General features: G+C 46.3%; 1 protein-coding gene across 1 annotated transcript; it reads left to right on the forward strand.

Moving 5' to 3' along the window:
• The first annotated feature begins 2,083 nt into the window (after window positions 1-2,083).
• On the forward strand, window positions 2,084-25,268 carry HAPLN2 (hyaluronan and proteoglycan link protein 2). The gene is made up of 6 exons (XM_073567151.1): window positions 2,084-3,261; window positions 4,004-4,116; window positions 14,355-14,708; window positions 18,090-18,206; window positions 22,624-22,806; window positions 24,736-25,268. Exons 2-6 carry the CDS (start codon window positions 4,026-4,028, stop codon window positions 25,017-25,019), a joined length of 1,029 nt encoding a protein of 342 aa, XP_073423252.1. The 5' UTR covers window positions 2,084-3,261; window positions 4,004-4,025; the 3' UTR covers window positions 25,020-25,268.

Genomic DNA, 25,268 nt, shown 5'->3' on the forward strand with positions numbered 1-25,268 from the left:
AGGCTCCTCTATCTACTCCTATATAGTGTTTGCAACCAACCAATGTTGATGGATACGGATGGATGCACACTAATAGGAGAAGAAAAAATGAGCTGCACTCAAAGACAAATATGTGTGAGGCAGTGACGCACGTTGAGCGTCCTACAACCAGACGTAGCTGCAGGACACTCTACTCAGCGTGAGCTGCACTCACACACAGTCAGAGGCCTCTCAGACAGCCGTCAACAGTGCAGCTAAGTGGGCACTGGCACTGACAGGCTGCAGAAAGGCTCCGCTGTGTACTCCTTTATAGTGTTTGCAACCACCGTAGATGGAGACGGATGGATGCACACTAATAGAAGAAAAAATGAGCTGCACTCAAATAAAAATATGTGTGAGGCACTGACGCACGCTGAGCGTCCTACAGCCAGACGTAGCTGCAGGACACACTACTCAGCGTGAGCTGCACTCACACACAGTCAGAGACCTCTCAGACAGCCGTGAACAGTGCAGCAAAGTGGACACTAGCACTGAAAGGCTGCAGAAAGGCTCCGCTGTCTACTACTAGTGTTTGCAACCAACGTATATGGATACGGATGGAAGCACACTAGATTGAAATTATGTAAAAAATGCAGCTCAAAAAATAAAAGATGTATGAGGCAGCAGTGATCACACTGGGTGGCCTACAGCCTGACGTGGCTGCAGGACCCACTCCACAGCGTGAGCTGCACTCACACAGCCCTTGCAGACAGCTGTGAACACTGCTGCTAGGGCAAAGAAGGCTACAGTGGTGGTTTATGTAGCCTGGGTAAAGCACTAGATGTTTGGTGGAATCGCTATTTCTAACTGTCCCTCACAGTCTTCTACAGCAGCCTGTTCCTAACTGAATTCACAGCAGAGTGACCAGAAATGGCGGCTGCGGTGGCTTTTATAGTGCATCATGACATCATTTCGGCAGCCAATCACAGCCATGCCAATAGTTAACATGCCTACATGCCTAACAGGATGTGCCCACACTTCGGAGGATTCCCATTGGCTTAATCAAAGCAAGCAGGCTCATAGCATGATGGGAACTTCCTATTCCGATTCCGATTCCGGAATCCGATATGACAAAAGTATCGGAACTAAGTATCGGAATTCCGATACCGCTAATATCGGCCGATACCCGATACTTGCGGTATCGGAATGCTCAACACTAGTGACAACTAATATGCCCACCATTACAGCTGACTTAGGAGACAGTCACACAGCTTTCTCAGACCCATGAATGGCAATCTTTGGTGCGCTCAAAGTTTCTCATTGGTTCCTACCCAGGTTTCCCAGATATAACTTGCTATCGGGAAGAATAGTCAATCTTTTCATGTAGTCGCTACAACCATCTGTTTGAGGAATCAACAGCCCCATCTTGTGTTCAATATGTGGATTACAACATTTTTGCCAGACAAAAACCAGGCATATTCCCGTGACTGCAGCCGCCGGAGGTCGCTCCACTCCGACTTAGCATCTCTTTTTTTTTTTTACAACTTTCAAAATCTCTGCTTGCTATCAGTGAATGGGATCATTATTGCTTCCATCCAGAGGCTGATGTGTCTGTACAGATCCAATACTTCTAACAGCTGAGGATTTGTTACATTTGGCTGCTTTCAGTCTCAAAGGGGGTAAACAGCCTTATACTGAATCCAGTTTTCAGATCTCTGCTTGCTGTTAGTGAATGGGAACATTCTTCAATGGTTGTCATCCTCCTGATATAATTGGGGTGACTGGTGTCGGCTGGGATTGGGGGACGGTTTGCAGGTGCCGGATGTTATGTTATTGCTGCTGGAGATCGAGGCCTCCAAAGGTTACTGGGAACACTGGGCTCCTTTCTAGTCTGTGAGTGGGACACAGGGCTTTACAGAGGTGTCTAGATCCTCCAGCCACATGCTGACATTTCTCCCCAGTCTTCAGCCTGTGTATTATAGCTGGTCCAGACAGTCCAAGCATTGAGGTCCCGGACCCTCAACAAAGGCCCATTGTCCCCTCAGCCATTGTCATCTCCTCACAGGGGAAGTGACCGACAGGCACAAAATGTTTACTGACCACACAACAGAAGGGTGGTGGGAGAAGACACATGGGACATCTGAGGGACAGGAGCAGCCCCGGGACCACAACTCACACATAGGGAGCAGGGATTGGAGCAACACTGGACTTACACAGGGACCAAGGACCTGAGCCACGCTGGACCAGGACTCATACATAGGGTCCAGGGATTGGAGCGACACCGGACCAGGACTCACACAGAGACTTACGCATAGGGACCAAGGACCTGAGCCACGCTGGACCAGGAATCACACAGAGACTCACACATACGGTCCAGGGATCGGAGCAACACTGGCCCAGGACTCATACATAGACTCGTGCATAGGGTCCAGGGATCAGAGCAACATCGGACCAGGACTCGCACAGAGACTTATACACAGCAACGAAGGACCTGAGCCACGCTGAACCAGGACTCACACATATGGACCGGGGACTGGAGTGATACAGAGGCCAGGACCCACACAGAGGCCCATATTTTGCGACCAGGGACTGAAGCATCGCTGGACTAGGACTCGCACACAGGGACAAGAACGACACTGAGTCAATACTCACAAAGAGATAACACATAGGGACCAGTGACTATAGTGACACCGGGACCAGGGCTCAAACCTTGAGACCAGGAACCGAAGCATCCCTGGACCAGTACTCACAAAAAAGACTAAAACATAGGGACCAGAGGGACACCAGGACTCACAGAGATTCTTTCACAGGGATCAGGTTAACACCAGGACCAGGACTTATACAAAACTCACACACGGACCGAAGTGGCATCAGGACCAGAACTCACAGGGACTAGAGCGACACGGGGCCCATTGATCAGGATTTGGATCATTACCGGAACAGGACTTGCACTCCAGGACTGGAGCGATTCTAGGCCAGTACTCACAAAATGACTGAAACATAGGAACTAGAGCAACACTAGGCCAAGGGCTCACACTGAGACTTACCAACAGAGAACTGGGATCGGAGGGACACTTGACCATTACTCACAGAATTATACACTGGGACCAAGGACAGGAGCAGACGCCAAAATCAGAGATCCCAAAGAGATTCACACTCGAGGTCCAGGGACAGGAGGGACACTGGAATCAGAAATCGCAGACAGGACTCAAGTACTAAAGTGGCACTGGGACCAGGACTCACCGCATCCACTATATCCAGAGAGGAAGAGGTTGGAGAATGGCGTAGAAGTGGTATTACACGGTAAGAAGATGATACTTACTAGCGCTTAGTACATCGGCTCATCAGGCACTATCATATATGATAGGAAAGGATCAGGGTTGTATATAGAAATGATGGGGTCTATATGAAAAATCCTAATTAAGTCCCACTTCCTTCCCCACCCAACATTTGGATGAGTAGGTTGGTCATGTTGCTTAGGTGCAGTTATAGAAGGCCATACCTCCCAACTTTTAAAGCCCCTTAGATTTTACACCCACTACGATACCTCTTTCATGGCTCCTATAGATGATGATTGCCACAAAATGCCCGCCCCATACACTATGATACCCTTACAATAAATTCCCCCACATTACCCCACCACACACACAGTACGATGACCATCAGTGCCCCTGGCAAAGTTTGCTGCTCTCACAGTGCTCCCCCAAAATTGATTCCCAATCTAGTCAAATCACCGCATCTGCAATGCCGAGACTCAGACGTACAGTCTGAATGATGTGATATTCAATTTTAAATAGTATTAAATAGTATTTTCAGGACTCCGGGATAGTTGGTGACCATTGATCATCTGTCGTCGCACCCAGCGGTGCATCTCCCATCCCTCTGTATTGTTTAGAAGTTCAGCAGTACAGCATCCAGGGAAAGCCGGGTGACGATAAACACCTGTAAATCTTAAAGTGTTAAAATATCATTGTGGCAAATCAGCGTAACATCTCATCTCATCATCCTCCAGCTTCTGGACTGAGTCATTTCTTGTCTCTCACAGACATCGAGGTTTTCCTTCAAGGATGGAATTATCATACATTCTTCTGCTCCTACTCTTTGCCTTGGCCTCCCTCCAAGATCACAGTGTCTATCGCAACGTCAACCGGAATCAAGGTCTGAGGGTCCGGGCTTGATTTATTGGGTTCGCTGTCCAAAATGGGGGATATATTATACTTTGGGTTTTTTTTAAATTAAAGGGTGCTTCCACTTTGAATTCATTGAACTCCCATTGATCTCCCAGATCTCTGCTCTGTGACATGTCATTGTGACGTCCACCAATTGCAAAACGGAGATGAAGAGCACTTTAGAGCCCCAAAAAATGCTGAAATATCATAATAATGCAGGTTTGAAAGTCTCATGGGGGAGTTTTTGAGTAATGAGAGTGCTTCAAGGGCTTCAAGGGTGGTACATAAATGGTGCCCCATAACAAAGATTAAAAGGGACCGTCTTATAGAGCTTGTTAACACTATCGAATACTTATTAATCTGGGACATATCCTTGTCCCACCTTCTTTACATGATCCTAGGCCTGACTGTTAATGCATTAAAAGAGAGCCTGTTACCTGCCAAAAAAATGTCATTTTTTTACCTGGTGTTAATGCTGTTGTGTTCCTGAATCTGACCATTCAGTAAAAAAAAAAAAAAACAATAAAAGAAAAACAACATTACACCGGCATTTACACCAGGCAAAAATTACATATTCATGGAAAGTGAAGGGGCTAACCATGATTAGAAAGACATGGCTGCTTTGTCTCAAAAACAGCTCCACCTTGACCATGGTTTGTGCGTCGTATCTGTGTTTACATGCATTAATTTCAATGGCGTTTACTTGCAATACGAGACTCATCACATGGTTAGGGGTGTTGCAGTTTCATAATAAAATAAGACATGTTTTTCTAATCCTGGACAACCCCTTTGGGTCTTCCATGGTCAGGGGCGGACATACCGCTTGTGCAGCTGCACAGAGGCCCAGAGGCTCTGGGGGGCCCCTGCAGGGCAGCTAATAATGAGGGCACTCTGGCCTGTTTATCTGGCCCGAGGCTCTGGGGGCCCCCTGGCCAGATTGCCCTCATATGCGGCGGGCAAGGAGTGATCCCTGCAGCTCCTCTGCCTACAAGAGAAAATGACAGCTGAGCTGCAGCGATCCGTCCTGCTCCCTGCCATTGCTTCCTGTCTCACAGCAGTCAGCTGAGGGGAAGCTGCCAGTGATGCTGCAGGAGAGAGTGCGGAGAGGTGAGAGGTGCTGTGTGTGTGTACATATGGGTGTGTGTGTGTGTTTAGCGATGAGGGGGAACATGCAGAGAGGTAAATGGTGCTGATTGTGTCTGTGTGTGTGTAGGTGGAGAAAAGGGCAATGACGGGGGTGATAGGGGAGAAGGCAATGATGGGGGTGACAGAGAGGGCATTGATGGGAGTAGTGGGGGAGAAAGCAATGATGGGGTGGTGGAAAGGACAATAATAGGGTGGTGGGGGAGAAACCAATGATGGAGGTTAATATAGAAGAGTTAATGGTTTGCCTTTATATCCCTTTAATTGCCTTTAATTCTTGATTTGCCTTTTGCCTTTCATTTATTCTTATGATGCTGAAGTTTGCCTGTCTCCTCATCAAGGGAAAAATGCTTCTTATCATATATATATTCTCAATAGTCAGTAACAACATGTTCTGGGTACATTGTAAACAAGGTATGACCCCGAGGGGTGGAGGGCTACATGAGCTCCATAGAGTTACATTTGTTGTAAATGGTATAAAATATTGCCTTGTATTTCATTACATCAGATAAAGTGATTTGACCACGGCTCGTGTGTGTTGAGTCTCTTTATCTCCAAGCGCTTGTGAATTAAAAGCGAAAAACTCCTAATCCGGCCTCACTGGTGATCTGGCATACTTGACTCTTGGTAAGAACAAAAAGCAGCTACGACAAGGTGGTGGAATGGGCAATGATGGAGGTGGTGGGGAAAAGGAAATGATGGTGGTGGTGGAAAGGACAATGATGGTCGTGGTGGAAAGGGCAATGATGGTGGTGGTGGGGGAGGAGGAAATGATGGAGGTGGTGGATTGGGCAGGTGGAGAGGTGCTGTGTGTGTAGCGATGTGGGGGATCATACAGAGAGGTGAATGGTGCTGGTATTGTCTGTGTGTGTAGGTAGAGAAAAGGGCAATGATGGGGGTGATGGGGGTGATGGGGAGAAGGCAATGATGGGGTGACAGAGAGGGCATTGTTGGGAGTGGTGGGGGAGAAAGCGATGGAGGTGGTAGAAAGGACAATGATGGGGTGGTGGAAAGGGCAATAATTGGGGTGGAGGAGGAGGAAGCAATGGTGGTGGAATGGGCAATGATGGGGATGGTGGGGGAGGAGGAAATGATGGAGGTGGGGGAGAAGGCAATTATGGTGGCAGTGGAAAGGACAATAATGGGGGTGTGCATTGCCAAGTTTTTAACACTAAGGTTCGGATACAGCTTTAAAGAAGGCTACTGCTTGCGATATAATGCAATTTTATTTCAAGGTACAAAATTAAAGGAATAGTATGATTGGATAGTATGATTGCGTACACTTTTGTATATTTTAAGATACAAAGGTTAAGTACATATAAACATTGAATACATATAATGATTAAGTATATATGAAGATTAACTATATACAGTATACTCACATCATCAATCACCAAGAAGCTTTTAAACATCATCCATCTGGAATATCAGAGAAGCAACGCCAAGACAGAGAACCCCTGGGAGATTCAATACACTGCATGGGCCTCCCTAATTATGCAGGTATCAACACTGTACATGTGTACAGGTATCCAAGTTGTGCTTCTGTCTTAGTCATGTTTCTCTGGCCTTAAATACTAAATTACACTTATGTGTAACTTGCTTTACCCAACCCTTCCAGTGGCCAGCCTTCAAGGTCGGATGAAACAAACAACATGGTATTATCAGACAATGGATCGTAAACCCTTACAATATAAAAGCCACATGGATTTAGATAAAACCAACACAGACAGAGGTTAAATAAACCTTAATATTTTACAATGACAAACATAGAAACTTAGAACTATTTGTGAAACAACAGTTCTCAACATTGTGTAGCTGCGGAAGCATTGTCTGTCACATCAGAAATGTAGCTATCTAATGGTCTGATAAACCCACCACAGACAGAGATTACATTAAACATCATCCGTCTGGAACTGTTTGACCAGAAATGCAGCTCTGTCATGGTCTGAATGCATTTTGTATATTTCAATATATGGACTCAAAATAGCCATTTTTATATTTGCACTGCAATATTTCAATATATGGACTCAAAATAGCCATTTTTATATTTGCACTACAGGGTGGTGGGGAAGGAGGCAATGATGGAGGTGGGGAAGAAGGCAATGATGGGAGTGGTGGGGGAGAGGGCAGTGATGGGGGTGGTTGGGAGGAGAAAATGATGGAGGTGGTGGAATGGGCAATGATGAAGTGGTGGGGGAGAAAGCAATGATGGAGGTGGTGGAAAGGTCAATGATGGAGGTGGTGGAATGGGCAATGATGAGGGTGGTGGGGAAAAGTCAATGATGGTGGTGGGGAGAAGGCAATGATGGAGGTGATGGAACGGGCAATGATGGGGTGGTGGGGGAGAAAGCAAGGATAGAGGTGTGGAAAGGGCAATGATGGGGGTGCAGGGGGAGAGGAAAATTATGGGATGCAGAGGGAGGAGGACAATGAGGTATGTGGGGGAATTGGGAAGGGAGGAAGGGGGATTTATAATGGATTTAGGAACAGGGGGAGGTGGAGGAAGATGTTATTATCGCTTATTATGTTTAACACAGTCCCTTAGTATATAGTGCACTCACTTATTATACATAACACAGCACCTTAGTATATAGTGTACTCACTTATGTATAGCACAGTCCCTTAGTATATAGTGTACTGACTTATGTATAGCGTTATCCCTCAGTATATAATGTAGTCACTTTCTATGCATTGCACAGTCCCTTAATATATAGTGTACTCACTTATTATGTCTAACATAGTCCCTTAGTATATAGTGTACTCACTTATGTATAGCACACTCCCTTAGTATATAGTTTACTCTCTTATTATGTATAGCACCATCCCTCAGTATATAGTGTAGTCACTTTTTATGTATAGCACAGTCCCTTAGTATATAGTGTACTCACTTATGCATAGCAAAGTCAGTATATAGTATACTCACTTATTATACATATCACAGTCCCTTAGTATATAGTGTACTCACTTATGCATAGCACAGTCCCTTAGTATATAGTATACTCACTTATTGTCTAACACAGTCCCTTAGTATATGGCATACTTACTTATTTTGTATAACACAGTCCCTTAGTATATAGTATACTCAATTATTATGTATAACACCATCCTTAGTTATATAGTTTCCTCTTTTGTTATGCATAACACCGTCCCTTATTACATACCATCCTATCTAGTTATATGTGGTTCTGTCCCTTATTATATAGCTTTCTCTGCTGTTATGTACAGTGCTGTCTCTTACATTGTGTATTCTTGTTATTTTTGTTATTAACAGCGCCCTCTTTGATTACATAGTCCCCTCTCTTGTTAGATATAAAATGACTGCTGATGGAGGCGCCGGTGACCAGACTACCAGTCCATCATGACCTCCATTAGAAAACAAACTTTCCCATGCTCCATCAGCCAGCATTGCATTATACAGCTAACAAGACAGGGCGGTATGTAATAAAAAAAACAGGGCTCTATATAATCCAATATGTATGGGACAGTGCTGTACATAGCAAGAGAGGGCACTCTATAAGGGACGGCAATATACACAACAAAGGAGACTATGTAATATATACATGCATGTGTGTGGCTATATATATATATATATATATATATATATATATATATATATATATATACACTACCGTTCAAAAGTTTGGGGTCATCCAAACAATTTTGTGTTTTCCATGAAAACTCATACTGTTATTAATCAAATGAGTTGCCCAATGGATTTAAAATCTAGTCCAGACATTGACAAGGTTCGAAAAAAGGATTTTTATTTGAAATAATTTTCTACTTCAAACTTTGCTTTCGTCAAAGAATGCTCCCTTTTCAGCAATTACAGCATTGCAGACCTTTGGCATTCTAGCAGTTAATTTGCTGAGGTAATCTGGAGAAATTTCACCCCATGCTTCCAGAAGCTCATCCCACAAGTTGGTTTGGCTTGATGGGCACTTTTTGCGTACCATACGATCAAGCTGCTCCCACAACAGCTCAATGGGGTTGAGATCTGGTGACTGCGCTGGCCACTCCATTACAGATAGAATCCCAACTGCCTGCTTCTTCCCTAAATAGTTCTTGCATAAGGTGTGGTTTGGGTCATTGTCCTGTTGTAGGATGAAATTGGCACTAATCAAGCGCTGTCTACAGGGTATGGCATGGCGTTGCAAAATGGTGTGATAGCCTTCCTTATTCAAAATCCCTTTCAGGCTAGTTTCACACTTGCATTTTTTTGCACTGAGTTTTTGCGCACGCATGGGTTTTTTTTTTCCCTATACTTAACATGGGTGCACATAGTAATGCATTTGTACGTGTTTGTACGCGTTTGTATGCGCATGTGTTTTTTTGTAGTGTTAGCCCGGGCGCACAAAATGCATCCTGTTGCATTTTTTGTGCGTCCGACCTGTCTCAAAAAAACGCATGTGCACGCAATGCGCAAAAAATTCACCCAAAACCCATTAAAGTCTATGGGAGCGCTGGCGTGCGCATGGTCATGTGCACGTCAGCGCAAAAAAAGCATGCTTTTTTTGCAAAAAACATGCGCAAAAAACAAGAAGACACATTAAAATGCATGATGCGCATTTATGCGCATTTGCACTGCGCACGCAGCGCAAAAAAATGCAAGTGTGAAAGTAGCCTAACTTTGTACAAATCTCCCACTTAGGCCGGTTTCACATTAGCGCATTTTCAGCGCGCGCACGGCCGGGGGTAGCTCCGCCCCCGAGCCGGCTCTCTGCCCGGCGTGCCCGCCCCTTCCTTGTAGCGCCGCCTCCTAGCGGACAGCGGCGCCTGCGATCGGCGCACCCTATCTTTAGCATAGGGTGCGCCGATCGTGCGCAGGCCGTGCGCTAGTTGCGCTTTGACCTGCGCTGCGCACTTTTGACGGTGCGCCGTGCGCGCCAAAATCAAACTTTTCGGATTTTGGCGCACACGGCGCACCGTCAAAAGTGCGCAGCGCAGGTCAAAGCGCAACTAGCGCACGGCCTGCGCACGATCGGCGCACCCTATGCTAAAGATAGGGTGCGCCGATCGCAGGCGCCGCTGTCCGCTAGGAGGCGGCGCTACAAGGAAGGGGCGGGCACGCCGGGCAGAGAGCCGGCTCGGGGGCGGAGCTACCCCCGGCCGTGCGCGCGCTGAAAATGCGCTAATGTGAAACCGGCCTTACCAGCACCAAAGCAACCCCAGACCATCACATTACCTCCACCATGCTTGACAGATGACGTCAGGCACTTTTCCAGCATCTTTTCAGTTGTTCTGCGTCTCACAAATGTTCTTCTGTGTGATCCAAACACATCAAACTTGGATTCGTCTGTTCATAACACTTTTTACCAATCTGTCCAATGTCTGTTTTCTTTTGCCTGTATTAATCTTTTTCCTTTTATTAGCCAGTCTCAGATATGGCTTTTTCTTTGCCTCTCTGCCCTGAAGGTCAGCATACCGGAGAGGCCTCTTCAATGTAGACGTTGACACTGGCGTTTTGCGTGTACTATTTAATGAAGCTGCCAGTTGAGGACCTGTGAGGCGTTGATTTCTCAAACATTAAAGAGAATGATGTGCACTCTGTATATAGCGGGAGGTGGTGGCTGAACAATAGCAGTCCAAAAATTTGAAAAAACAGCCGCATTCAATTAATGCCAAAAACGAGAATTGCTTTATTTATTATTTACGCGTACAGACATCACCGGGTGCATAAAGGTATGAAATATATTTCAGATGCAGGTGAAGAAGGGTAACGTTTCGACCAGTAATGGTCTTTGTCAAGACCTCACTTTATAGAAAAGAATGGGATAGCACTTAAACTCAGTAAGAGGTCCCCAATGTGCACTGAGGGGTTAACAGATGTCCTGCACGTCTGGTTCGAAGGTGTAGCCCCTGTTCCTGCTGCTAAAGATAAATGAGTATTCACGCCTTACCACGCCCCCATGGGTGTGGAGAGGCGTGAATACCATTTCTCTTCAACAGCCGGCAGTGTTAGGCTGGTTTCACGTTTTTTAGAGCAGCGCATCGTGCGCGTCCATGCTCATGTGCCATGCGCCCCTATGTTTAACATGGGGGCGCATGGTCTAGCGTTGGCACGCGCTTGTATGTGTTTTCACGCGCATGCATTTTTTTTCTGTGTGCGCCTAGGCGCGCCCGACGCAACCTGTTCCATTTTTGGTCCGTCCAACCTGTGTAAAAAAAACGCATGCGCACAGAATGCGCCGAAATAACACATTACAGTCTATGAGAACGCAGGTGTTTTAAGAGTTAACATGGATAGAAACGCATGCGCCTAAAAAAAAGCAAACGCATGATGAGTTTTTTGCATGTGTTTCTATTGCGCATGAAGCGCATCGCTAAAAATGCTAGTGTGAAAGTAGCCTTAGCCATCAAGCTGCGGCTAACACTGCCCACTGGTGCTGCTGAATCGGGGCCCTGGAGGTGGGCCCACTAAAGGGAGGCGAACCCTAATTACGCTCCCTGCAGATTTTGACTGGAGCGGAGCTGCAGGGATCTGATCATCCGAGTCATGATCTGACACTGTCCTCCTCTTACAGGCCTGCCCGGCACTTCCTGTCTGACTCAGCAACGCAGGATGACATCATCATTCAGCCCGGCTGTTTCAGAGAGGAAGCTGCCAGCATGTGCTGCGGGGCACCTGCGGAGAGGTGGGTGTGTGTGTGCGGTGCTTTGTTGTGTGTGTGTGCGTGCGCATGTGTGTGGTGTGTTGTGCGGTGCGTTTGTGTGTGTGTGGTGCGGTGCTGTGTGTGTGTGGTGCGGTGCTGTGTGTGTGTAGGGCGGTGCTGTGTGTGTGGTGAGGTGCTGTGTGTGTGTGTGGAGTGGTGCTGTGTGTGCATGTGAGGTGCAGTGCTGTGTGTGTGTGTCGTGTGGCGCGGTGCTGTGTGTGTGGTGCTGTGTGTGTGTGGTGCGGTGCTGTGTGTGTGTATGTGGTGCAGGGCTGTGTGTGTGTGGTGCAGTGCTGTGTGTGCGGTGCGGTGGTGTGTGGGTGTGGTGCAGTGCTATGTGTGTGGTGCTGTGTGTGTGGTGCGGTGCTGTGTATGTGTGGTGCTGTGTGTGTGTGCGGTGCTGTGCTGTGTGTGCGGTGCTGTGTGTGTGTGTGGTGCGGTGCTGTGTGTGCGTATGTGTGCGGTGCTGTTTGTGTATGTGTGGTGCTGTGTGTGTGGTGCTGTGTGTGTGGTGCGGTGCTGTGTATGTGGTGCGGTGCTGTGTGTGTGGTGCATTGCTGTGTGTGTGTGGTGCAGTGCGTGTGTGTGGTGCGGTGATGTGTGTGTGGTGCTGTGTGTGTGTGGTGCGGTGCTTTATGTGTGTGAGAGAGTGGTGCAGTGCTGTCTGTGAGGTGCTGTATATGTGATGGTGTGGTGTGGGGGAGACATTGATGATGGTGAGGAGGCAATGATGATGGTGGGCGGGAAGCAGTGATGATGGTGAGGAGGCAATGATAATGGTGATGAGGCGATGATGGTGGTGGGGAAAGGCAATGATGATGGTGGTGAGGAGGCAATGGTATTGGTGGTGAGGAGGTGATGATGATGGTGGGGGAGGCAGTGATGATGGTGAGGAGGCAATGATAATGGTGATGAGGAAGCGATGATGGTGCTAGGGGAAGGCAATGATGATGGTGGTGAGGAGGCGATTATGATGGTGGTGGGGGAGGCAGTAATGATGGTGAAGAGGCAATGATGATGGTGGTGATGAGGCGATGATGGTGGTGGGGGGAGGCAGTGATTACGGTGAGGAGGCAATGATGATGGTGGTGGGGGGAGGCAATGATGGAGGTGTTGGAATGGGCAATGATGGGGGTGTGGGGGGAGAAAGCAATGATGGTTGTGGTGTAAAGTACAATGATGGTAGTGGTGGAAAGGACAATGGTAGTGGGGGAGGAGGCTATGATGGAGGTGGTGATGAGGACAATGGTGGAGGGGTGCTGCATTATACCCTTTGAGGGGGGCTGCATTATACCTTATGAGGGGGCTACATTATATTCTGTGGGGGGGCTGCATTATACTATATGAGGTGGGCTGCATTATGCCATATGAGGGTGCTACATTATATTCTATGGGGGGCGGCATTATAACTTATGAGGGGGTTGCAGTATATTTTGTGGGGTTCTGTATTATACCCTATGAGTTGGGTGCATTATATTCTATGAGGGGGCTGCATTATATTCCATGAGGGAAGCTACATTATATTCTATGAGGGGGGCGACCTTATATTCTCTGAGGGGGCTACCCCAAACCGTGCTACATAATTAAGACGTGTACTACCATATATTATACCCTGATATTAGCGTGTTTTACCGCACAATTGGCGGTCTTGCATTTATTTCTATGTGGCTAATAGAGATGAGCGACTTTGCCTTTTTTAGGGTCGAGTCGGGTTTCATGAAACCCGACTTTCTCAAAAGTCGAGTCGAACGAAATCGGCCGACTATAGGGAAAAGTCGGGAAAAGTCGAGAAACATGAAACCCAATGCAAGTCAATGGGGAGAAAAGTCGGCAGTGAGTGGAGGACTGGAAACACACCTGGCATGAATTTTAACCCTAGAGGTGGCGAAATCTCTCTCTTCTCTCTCTCTCTCCCTCTCCCTCTCCCTCTCTCTCCCACTCCCACTCCCGCTACGTTCCGCTTCTCTCATTTTATCACTAAATACAGTTTAAACATTCATTTTCATAAACCTGCAGAAAGAAACAATGACCTGCAGGTGGCACCTCAACTGGAAGACTTTTTTTGGCCTCTACTTATCAAACCAATTTATTGTATTACCAATCTACATATATAAATACCTGTCTGTGTTCATCAGCTCATGAAATACATTTACATTTGATCAGCTTGCTTTTTGTGAAATTGTCTGCTCCCCCGACAACCAATGTGTGAAAATTTGGTCAATTAGTATATATATTTATATATGTAGCTTTGTCGCCATAAAAGGATGGGGGTCCAGACACATTTCTTGCACAGGGCCCCAAGCTGTCAGTGTCCACCCCTGGCCAGAGTGGTAATTAAACCCAAACCCACTTAGTTAATATCTTTTGGTATGGCCCTATCTGGCTGAGAACAATTTCTCTAAAGAACGCAATCTCTGTGTCCTTATTCCCTTAGACCACACCACAGGGAACCAGTATCTGCTGAATCCTATCCACAGTGTGATTCACAGCACACGAGGAGCCAATGTCACCCTTCCCTGTATCATGAGACGACGACCCAGGAGCTATAAGGTCAAATGGAGCAAGGTCAATCCCGAAGATCCCCTGGAGAACCTGATTGTCATCTCCAATGGTCAGCATCACAAGAATTATGACAAGCTGAGAGGTCGGGTGAGACTGAGGAGAAGCCATAGACTGGACGCTTCTCTCATAATCACCGGCGTGAGCTTAGAAGATGAAGGAAGATACAAATGTGAACTGGTCAATGGCCTAGAGGACCAAAGCTTGACTTTATCTCTGCAGCTAGAAGGTAAGCCTTCAGTTTGTTAAGGCACAGTTGCCAGAGATCCCGGGTAGAGATGAGCGACTTTGCCTTTTTTAGGGTCGAGTCGGGTTTCATGAAACCCGACTTTCTCAAAAGTCGAGTCGAACGAAATCGGCCGACTATGGGGAAAAGTCGTGAAAAGTCGTGAAACATGAAACCCAATGCAAGTCAATGGGGAGAAAAGTCGGCAGTGAGTGGAGGACTGTAAACACACCTGGCATGAATTTTAACCCTGGAGGCGGCAAAATCTCTCCCTCTTCTCTCTCTCTCCCTCTCTCTCTCTCTCCCTCTTCCACTCCCACTCCCACTCCAGCTACGCTCTCGCTACGCTTCTCTCATTGGCTGAAAAAAGTCACGTGCAAGCATTCGGCGAAACCCGACTTTGGCACTTGGGTTGCCGACTGCATGGCCGACTTCACACTGTGGTTGGGTTTCGTTTCAAAAAACCTGACTTTGGCGAAAGTCGGCGACTTTTGAATCTGACCAACCTGTTTTGCTCAACTCTAATCCCGGGCATTCCCTATCCCTAAAGCTAGGGGTGCCTGTTGTGAGCTCATTTTCGGGTTTGCCTCTGGCTTCTGGTGAGGGTTATGGAGCTGGCTGTGCTGACAGAGGAGTAGTTAGTTCTCTATCTGAACTCCCTCTGTTGGTGAAGGGAGGTAATGAAGCTGATCTAAATGGCAGAGACCGGCCACCTGAGGAAGAGGACTGCGATTGGACATCAGGAGTTTCTGATTGGATTTAAGGCAGTCGAATACCTAGTTTCTTGCTGGTGATTTTTCCTGACTGTGGCTTCTGGTTTCCAGTTTGGTTCCTGCCTTCCTAAAGCTAAGTTTTCTCTGCTATTGTTCATATGAGTTTTGTCTGGTTTACTTAGTTTTTGTGTCCAGCCAGCCCTGGCTGGGACTGGGCTGAATCCCCATTTTGTCTCTGATCAGTTGATCTCTTTTGCTTTGTCTTCAGAATATACCTGAGTGCTGATATAGTGATTTGAAGTCTAGCGACTTCAGGGGCTTTTTCTATCAGACGTGTTGGACATTTTTTTTGTCAGGGTTTTTTGCGTGATTGCAGACAGCAGCTTTTCTTTCCTGTCCTTTCTAGTTAGTGAGGGCCCCATCGTTTGCTCAGCCTATCTTTCTATCTTTGTCTGAGTTTTCATCTTGTTTCACTGACAATACATGTTGGGGACTGTCTATTGCTTTGGGGTCTGCTCTGGGGCAGTTTAGATTTTCCCTTTCTTTCTTTAGGCTTATTTAGTTCTCCGGCCGTGACGAGGCGTCTAGGACCACCGTAGTTGCTAGTTGCTGTGGATAGGATCAGGGGTCTGCAATCCGCTAGTTCCCAACCTCTCCGGTTTTCTGGGCTTAGTTTGCTTTTTGTTTTTTCCTCCTCGGTGACTCATTCATAACAGGTGCCCTAGCTATCTCTGCTCCCTGGATTAATTCTGATGGGGAAGATGCCAGGGTCATGTACCTTATTGAGCTTCTAAATCAGCCCTTATCTGTCCCCTCCCACACCCAGGGAAGTGGGGAGAAGCAGTGTATACGAACACAGAAACCAGACCAACAAGGGAAGATGTACAGGGATAAATGAAAATATCAGTCATACAAATATGCACTCATAAGCAACAGAGTGGAACATCCAGAAGTAATGGGAGGAAAAACTAGATAAGACAAGATAAGGATATGCACACAAGCAAATCACTAAGCAATAGTCATTAGATCAACACTCCAAATGCATCCTGTCAACCAACACCTCCAACTCCAGAACCAGGCAGTATAAAACTAACACTGCTAGTCCCTGATTGCCAGAGGCCATAACATACAGCAGAGGGGAGTGGCCAACACTGAACAGCTGAGACCATCAAAGCAGGGAAGCTCCAGGAGCTCACAACTGAACAGATTAACCCCTGCACTGCAAGCAGAAACCTGCACTGTTAATATGAAGGTGAAGTGCTTCTAATCAGTGCACGAGTATGAGAAATTAGGCTCTGCTGTTTTCTGGCCCCTCGCTGTTGACACAGATTATATGGATAGTTTGAGGTTGTGTGAAAACAATATGTATAGATATGTCCTAGATGGATGATAAAAGCTAAACTTGGGAGAAAAAAGGAGGAAAACTGAGTCACGAAATACTGCAAAAATAAATACAATTTTATTGAATACAAAGGGACATATAATGGGATAAGACAAATTTCATAAAATAGTAACATAGTGAATATAAGATGATACGAAAATAATGACCATTGCCTGAAGAAAAAAGACTGGTGTAACCCTGTTGTAAAAATCCCTGGGTAAAAAGTGCTGGGGCTGGTCAAACTCCAAGGAAAACGAGCAATATGTAACCCAAAAATGGTGGTTAATCACATGCATTAGGGAGTGACTTCTCTGCTCATCAAATATTTATCCACCACCAAAAAGCAGAAACTGACCAAACCCAGCACACAAATACTAGACTAATAGCCCCAAAGAGGGCGCTCAGTGTAACATGTGAAATGGGGTGGAAGAAGCCTCAGTGCAAAAAGTCAATGTAAGAAAATTCCTTATTAAAGAAGAGGCTTAACCACACCACCCACAAAAAAAGACATCAGATAACATTAACAGAAAAATAAATTACCCATTGTAATGGCTGTAAGGGTGCACCAGCCACCCCAATGTACGTTTCACCCAAGTGATATTAGCTTCTTCAGGGGGCATGGCTAAACTTGTGGCTGTCTGAACGCTGAAACCCCCACTGATCAATCATCAGCAAGAGTTTGAGGAGAGCGCTAGTCAAGACTGAGTTATGCTAAATCTTTAGTAGTCTATGGAGTCCACACAAGCGTTTTCAAGCTTTGGAGATCAGTGGTGGTCTCAAATTCTGGACACAGATCTACAGTAGATAGAATATCTCTTAAAAGGAAATCTCCAGCCAAAACAAAAAAAATGGGAATTTGGATGTAATAGGATGGGTTTAATCATATAGCAACTTATGAATCACTTTCCACTCTTGATCTTGACCATATTCTACTATATGTTTCAACTGATCTGGTCTGTATCAACTCTCATTCATTTACTTAAGCATGAGTAGTTGTCATCCTTAAAGAGGATTCACCAGGTTAAAAGTGGACAATTTTTGCTCTTGTCTTAGTTTCATTGTTCCCTTGAGTATTCTGCTTTTTTTTTGTTTTTAAATCAGTCATAGGATTCCAGAGATATGGAACTTTTTATTTAGTGCTAAATAGATATTCAGGTGGAGTTCTCCTTTAAGCTCATCTATAGCACTAATATTTATAGAAAATAATCCACATATTGAGGTATCGTTTATAAAAGTTCTGTTGTGGGGGCAATCCAATAGCTTGAAAGAAATGTCTTATATTCATTTTAGGGGTCGTCTTTCCATATCAGTCCAAAGAGGGGCGCTATCGCTTTAATTACATTGAGGCTCGTCAAGTTTGTGAAGAACAAGATGGAAGACTGGCCACTTACTCCCAGCTCTACCAAGGTACTGTGGTGTCATATTGTTGTAAGCGGTCAACTATCACATACAGTGGGTATGGAAAATATTTAGACCCCTTTAAATTTTTCACTCTTTGTTTCATTGCAGCTATTTGATAAATTCAAAAAAGTTCTTTTTTTTTCTCATTAATGTACACTCTGTACCTCAACTTGACTGAAAAAAACCAAAATGTACAAATTTTTGCCAATTTATTAAAAGAGAAAAACTGAAATATCACATGGTCATAAGTATTCAGACCCTTTGCTCAGTATTGAGTAGAAGAACCCTTTTGAGCTAGTACAGCCATGTGTGTTCTTGGGAATGATGCAACAAGTTTTTCACACCTGAATTTGGGGATCCTCTACCATTCTTCTTTGCAGATCCTCTCCACTTCCATCAGGTTTGTTGGTGAACGTTGGTGGACAGCCATTTACAGGTCTCTCCATAGATGCTCAATTGCGTTTAAGGTCAGGGCTCTGACTGGGCCAGTCAAGAATGGTTACAGAGTTGTTCTGAAGCCACTTCTTTGTTATTTTAGCTGTGTGCTTAGGGTCATTGTTTTGTTGGAATGTGAACCTTTAGCCAAGTCTGAGGTCCTGAGCACTCTGGAAAAGGTTTTTCATCCAGGATATCTCTGTACTTGGCCGCATTCATGTTACCTTCGATTGCAACCACTCATCCTGTCACTGCAGCTGAAAAACATGCCCATAGCATGATGCTGCCACCACTATGTTTCACTGTTGGGATTATATTGGGCAGGTGATGAGCAGTACCTGTTTTTTCCACACACACCGCTTAGAATTATCATGAAAAAGTTCTATCTTCGTCTGATCAGACCAGATAATCTTATTTCTCATAGACTAGGAGTCCTTCATATGTTTTTTAGCAAACTCTATGCAGGCTTTCATATGTCTGGCACTGAGAAGAGGCTTCTGTCGGGCCACTCTGCCATAAAGGCCTGACTGGTGGATTGCTGCAGTGATAGTTGACTTTATGAAACTTTCTCCCATCTACCTACTGCAACTGTGGAGCTCAGCCACAGTGATCTTGGGGTTCTTCTTTACCTCTCTCACCAAGGCTATTCTCCCATGATTGCTCAGTTCGGCTGGAAAGCCAGGTCTAACAAGACTTCTGGTGGTCCCAAACTTCTTCCATTTAAGGATTATGGAGGCCACTGTGCTGTTAGGAACCTTGAGTACTGCAGAAATTCTTTTGTAACCTTGGTGCTAGCGTGGGTGGTTTGGAGCAGGAAACTCCTAGAGTGGACCCTCTGGACCGTGGCACGGAGGGACCCCGGGCCAGCTGCCAGGTGGAACCGACCCCTATACAGGGACCGTTAGGAGCAGGCCCAGGGGTTCGAGTACCACGGTAGCCGGTACCGAGAGGGGCGGCTCAGGATGCGTCGAGGTAGTCCGTGAAGTCTGAAGATTTGACGAATGAAGGTTTTGGCCAGTTCCGGCGCTGAGGGAAGACCGGGCAGAGGGACGAAGTGAGCCATCTTGGAAAAACGATCCACCACCACCAGGATGACTGTGCAGCCCACAGAGCAGGGTAGGTCGGTGATGAAATCCATGGCGATGTTTTCCCAAGGAACCATAGGGACGGGCAACAGAAGCAACAAGCCGGACGGAGGTCTCCGTGGCACTTTGTTTTTTGCACAGGATGGACAAGAAGCCACAAAGTCGAGTACATCTTGGCGAAGCGTGGCCACCAGTAGTGACGCGTGATAAGGTCAAGGGTCTTCTTAGTTCCGGCATGGCCGGCCAGTTTGGAGGAGTGCCCACATAGAAGAACCTTTCGCTTGAGATTCTCTGGCACAAGCGTCTTGCCAGGTGAGGGAGTACGCCAGTTCACCGGAGCCACGGTGATGATCCTAGTGGGATCAATGATAGGTTCTTCCGTGGATTCGTGTGGCTGGAAGACCCTGAACAGGGCGTCGGCTTTGGAATTCTTGCTGCCAGGACGGAATCGGGGCTTGAAATCAAATCGGGTGAAAAATAAGGACCATCTGGCCTGGCGAGTGTTAAGTCTCTGGGCAGACTGGAGATAGGCCAGATTCTTGTGGTCCGAGAAGATGACAAAAGGATGGACAGCTCCTTCCAGGAGGTGGCGCCATTCCTCCAAGGCCAACTTGATGGCCAAAAGTTCCCGGTCGCCGATCAAGTAGTTACACTCGGATGGAGAAAAGGCCTTCGAGAAGAAGCCACAAGGGTGCAGGCGACCGGAGGCGATTCTCTGGGACAGTACCGCCCCGGCACCTGTCGAGGAAGCGTCCACCTCGAGTACAAAAAGTCGATCGCTCTCAGGGCGACGCAGGACCGGAGCCGTGGAGAAAGCCCGTTTTAGGGTCAGAAAGGCCTCCTCTGCCTCAGGAGACCAATCCTTGGAAGAAGGCCCTTTACGGGTGAGCACAGAAATGGGTCTTGTGATCGCGGAGAAGTGAGAGACAAATTGCCGGTAATAGTTGGCGAACCCGAGGAATCGTTGTATCGCCTTTAATCCGATGGGGCGAGGCCATTTGAGGATGGCAGACAACTTCTCGGGATCCATCCTTAGACCAGCGTCGGAGATAATGTATCCCAGAAATGGCAGAGAGGTCTGTTCGAAGAGACATTTCTCGATCTTCGCATACAGGCGGTTCTCCCGAAGATGCTGAAGCACCAGGCGGACACTCTTTCTGTGAGACGAGAGGTCCGGCGAGAAGATGAGGATGTCGTCTAAGTACACGACCACACAGGAGTACAAGAGATCCCGGACGATCTCATTGACGAACTCTTGAAAGACTGCAGGAGCATTGCAAAGACCGAAGGGCATGACCAGGTACTCGTAATGGCCATCTCGAGTGTTGAAAGTGGTCTTCCACTCGTCACCTGCACGGATACGGACCAGATTGTAGGCTCCTCTGAGGTCCAGCTTGGAAAAGACCCGAGCCCCTCTGAGACTGTCAAGCAGCTCCGGAATGAGTGGAAGAGGATACCTGTTCTTGATGGTAATCTCATTCAAGCCCCTATAGTCAATGCACGGCCGTAGAGTTCCGTCCTTCTTTTTGACGAAGAACCCGGCTCCTGCGGGCAAAGAGGATTTCCGTATAAAACCTTTGGCGAAATTCTCTCGGACGTACTCGGACATGGCGGTGGTCTCTGTCGGAGACAGAGGGTAGATTCTGCCCCTTGGAGGGGTTGAACCGGGAACAAGTTCAATTGGGCAGTCAAATGGCGTGGAGGAAGGACCTCCGCTTCCTTCTTATCAAAAACATCGGCGTAGGAGCTGTAAGCTGGAGGAAGACCCGGGAGGTCTGGAGGTGACCGAGGAGCAGCCGCCAGGCAGACAGGAGTCAGACAGCGAGCTTGGCACGGGTGCCCCCAGCAGAGTATCTCCCCAGAAAATCAGTCGAGAACTGGCTGATGAGTCCTTAACCATGGAAGACCGAGTAGAATGGCATGAGAGAGCTTAGGCAAAACATAAAAGGCTATCTTCTCTCGATCTAAGGCTCCAACTTGCAACTCCACCTCTTCAGTGACCAAGGTGACGGTCACCTGTAGCGGTTTGCCATCCACGGTGGCAATCTGAATTAGGTTAGGTAGAGTGACTACAGGAATTTGGTATTTGTCCACCTCTTCCGGCTGAATGAAGTTACCCGCTGAGCCTGAATCCACGTAGGCCACCTCGGAACCAAGCCTCCCTCCTGAAACCAAAAGCACAGAAATCGTAAGGAGTTGAGAGGGATCATCATCACCAAGGAAGGCCTCTCTTGCCTGACCTAGGTGGAGTCGTTTCCCTGTCTCTTAGGACAGGTGCGGACATAGTGTGACGAATCACCGCAATAGAGGCACAGACCTTGTGCCCGTCTCTCTCTCTGATGCAACTCGGCCAACCTGAGACGATCTATCTGCATGGGCTCACCCGAAGAGAAGGAAGAGGACCCGACCGAACAGGAGGTGGCAGACCGGGTGAAAGGAGAAACTGACCTGGAGGGCCGCCTGTCTCTCGCTGACTCCCGAGCGCGCTCCAGGAAGCGCAGGTCAATGCGGGTAGCCAGCGAGATAAGGTCCTCTAAGGTGGATGGGTTATCTTGACCTGCGAGTTCATCTTTTATTCTAATAGAAAGGAGTAGAACCATCTCTAGGAGGATCACAAGGAAATGGACAGCATGTGACTTAAATATGAGTGTCTGAGCAAAGGGTCTGAATACTTATGACCATGTGATATTTCAGTTTTTCTTTTTTAATAAATTTGCAAAAATTTCTACATTTCTGTTTTTTTCAGTCAAGATGGGATGCAGAGTGTACATTAATGAGAAAAAAAATGAACTTTTTTGAATTTACCAAATGGATACAATGAAAGAGTGAAAAATTTAAAGGGGTCTGAATACTTTCTGTACCCACTGTAATTAGGAGGTAGCATTTATTTATCTCTTCCACAGCCTGGACCGATGGCCTCGACTGGTGCAACGCAGGGTGGCTCTTGGAAGGGAGTGTTCATTACCCAGTCATTGTCACACGGGAGCCATGCGGGGGTAACCTACCTCCGGGGATACGCAGCTATGGCCCCAAAGACAAGCTGAAAGACAAATATGATGCATTTTGCTTCACCTCGGCACTTAAAGGTATAGTTTGAATTATTAGTCTATGTCATAGGAATACTGAATGTATGCACAGAAGCACGGAAACTTTTTATAGTGTCCAGCTCACATGTTAATATCCAGCCACTACAGCACTTAGTCTGGGCCTTTAGTCTTAGCTGCCTTAGTCTTTACTCAACTCCTTAATATAGTGCCTAGTCTTTGTTGCTTTTGACCAGGGGTGGAAAATCTTTTATCTGCCAAGGACCAATCAGATATTTATACCGCCCTCCGGAGGCAGTACAAATTGCACGCTAACTCTGCTCGCAAAGTACGTCCTGATGCTGGCCCTGATGTCAGGATATAATCTTTCATTACAGCGTTTAGTAATGAAAACTGCATGTATGTGCACACAGAGCAAGAAGAAATTAATGGAACGTGGACATCAAAATAGAGCTGCCAGTCCACGCTGTGCGGTGCCTGGCTAATTGCCCGGGGGCCGGATAAAAGGTCATCAAGGGACATAAACAGCAGGCGCCTGATGTTTCCCACTCCTGCTATAGACATTATTCTATTCCTTAGTCTTAGTTACTCTGGCCCTTGGTTTTAGCTGCTCAAGTGCTTAGTATAGCCATTAGTCTTTGCTGCTCTACCCCTTAGTCTAGTCCTAAGTTTTAACTGCTCTTGCCTTTAGTCTAGTCCTTAGTCATAGTTTCTCTAGCCCTTAGTCTTAGCTGTTGTAGCTCTTAGTCTATCCATTGGTATTATCTGTTCTTGCCCTTAGTGTAGCCATTAATCTGGCCTTTAGTGAGAGCTGCTCTAGCCCTTAGTCTAAACCTAAGTCTTAGCTACTTGGTCCCTTCGTTAGCCCTTAGTCTTGCTGCTCTAGCCCTTAGTCAAACCTAGGTTTTAGCTTACCCTGGCACTTAGTATCTTGCTGTTCTTGCCCTTAGTCTAACCCTAAGTCTTAGCTATCTAGGCCCTTAGTATAGCCCTTAATCTTGCTGCTCTTGCACTTAGTCTAACCCTAAGTCTTAGCTGCCCTTGCCCTTAGTATAGTCCATAGTCTTAGCTGTTTTATCCCTTAGTCTAATCCTAAGTCTTAGCTACCCTGGCCCTTGATATAGCCCTTAGTCTTGCTGCTCTGGCCCTTAGTCTAACCCTAAGTCTTAGCTGCCCTGGCCCTTAGTATAGTCCATAGTCTTAGCTGTTTTAGCCCTTAGTCTACCCCTAAGTCTTAGCTGCCCTGGCCCTTAGTATAGTCTGTAGTCTTAGCTGTTTTAGCCCTTAGTCTAATCTTACATCTTAGCTACCCTGGCCCTTAGTATAGTCCTTAGTCTTCCTGCTTAAGCCCTTAGTCTAATCCTAAGTTTTAGCTACCCTGTCCCTTAGTGTAGTCCTTAGTCATGCTGCTCTTGCCCTTTGTCTATCCCTGGTCCTTAATATAGTCCATAGTTTTAGCTGTTCTAGCCCTTAGTCTAGCCTAAAATGAATGAAAATGTGTAGACCATCTTTCTAAATCCAGCCTAAGTGGAGTTAAAGTGAAACCATGGTAACATTGTAATATGTATCATTCTCATTACATAAAATAATGCTTGATTACAACAGGGTGATCATTTATACATTTCAGGTGCAATTGCCTTTAATTATTAATATATTATTTTTATTTGATAATAACTACTAAATAATTTGCCTAATTTTTCTGTCAAATATACATTTAGCCACAATTAATAATGTTTGGATTACATAGGTCCAGGTCCAGGCCTCATGTGATCCACAATAAACCTGAGTCACCTTATTTACCACAGAAACCAAATCTAAATCCAAAAGTCACACACATTTCTTGTGCATTTTCACCGTGAAATGCGTTCCCCTATAATGGGATTTTACTATGAAGAAAAGCGTAGGGCATTTACTAGGGGCTCTTTTCCCTATATTGTCATCGTTCTCACCAGCTGCTGACATATTTTGTAGGATACGTCTACTTTGTCCAGGGCCCGATGACCTTCCAGGAAGCTTCCACCACTTGCCATACTCGTAAGGCTGAGATCGCCAAGGTTGGACATCTTTACGCAGCCTGGAAATTTTTTGGCCTGGATTACTGTGATGGAGGCTGGCTGTCAGATGGCAGCGTTCGTTACCCCATCACGGACCCTCGGGAACGATGTGGAGGACTCCCTGACCCCGGAGTGAGGAGTTTTGGTTTCCCCAATAAGGAGGAGAGATTGTATGGGGTGTATTGCTATGCTACTACATAGGCCTTATCATGGCGGGTTCAAAGGATTTCTACTGGACGCAGTGATCTCCAGATGTCCGACTACAAGGATATAGACAAGAGGCCAAAAGATGGACATAGGTCAAGGACATCGTAATCTAACTGTCAATTAATGAGCTGTATGAACGTATTAATAAATCAGGGTCACCTTAAAGGACAGCTCCATTTTTCAACACCATGTTAGAGCTTAAATATCCATATACTGCTACATAAAATAATTGGTTTTATCTTG

This window comes from Dendrobates tinctorius, unplaced genomic scaffold (assembly GCF_039654945.1).
Source record: "Dendrobates tinctorius isolate UK_male_01 unplaced genomic scaffold, ASM3965494v1 ptg000019l, whole genome shotgun sequence".
NCBI lineage: Eukaryota > Metazoa > Chordata > Amphibia > Anura > Dendrobatidae > Dendrobates > Dendrobates tinctorius.

Bases quoted from the DNA above. Each gene is read 5' to 3' on its own strand.
- HAPLN2 (XM_073567151.1), top strand. From the start codon at position 4,026: ATGGAATTATCATACATTCTTCTGCTCCTACTCTTTGCCTTGGCCTCC. The intron at 4,117-14,354 runs GTCTGAGGGTCC...TTATTCCCTTAG, and splicing joins CAACGTCAACCGGAATCAAG to ACCACACCACAGGGAACCAG. The intron at 18,207-22,623 runs GTACTGTGGTGT...TCTCTTCCACAG, and splicing joins TTACTCCCAGCTCTACCAAG to CCTGGACCGATGGCCTCGAC.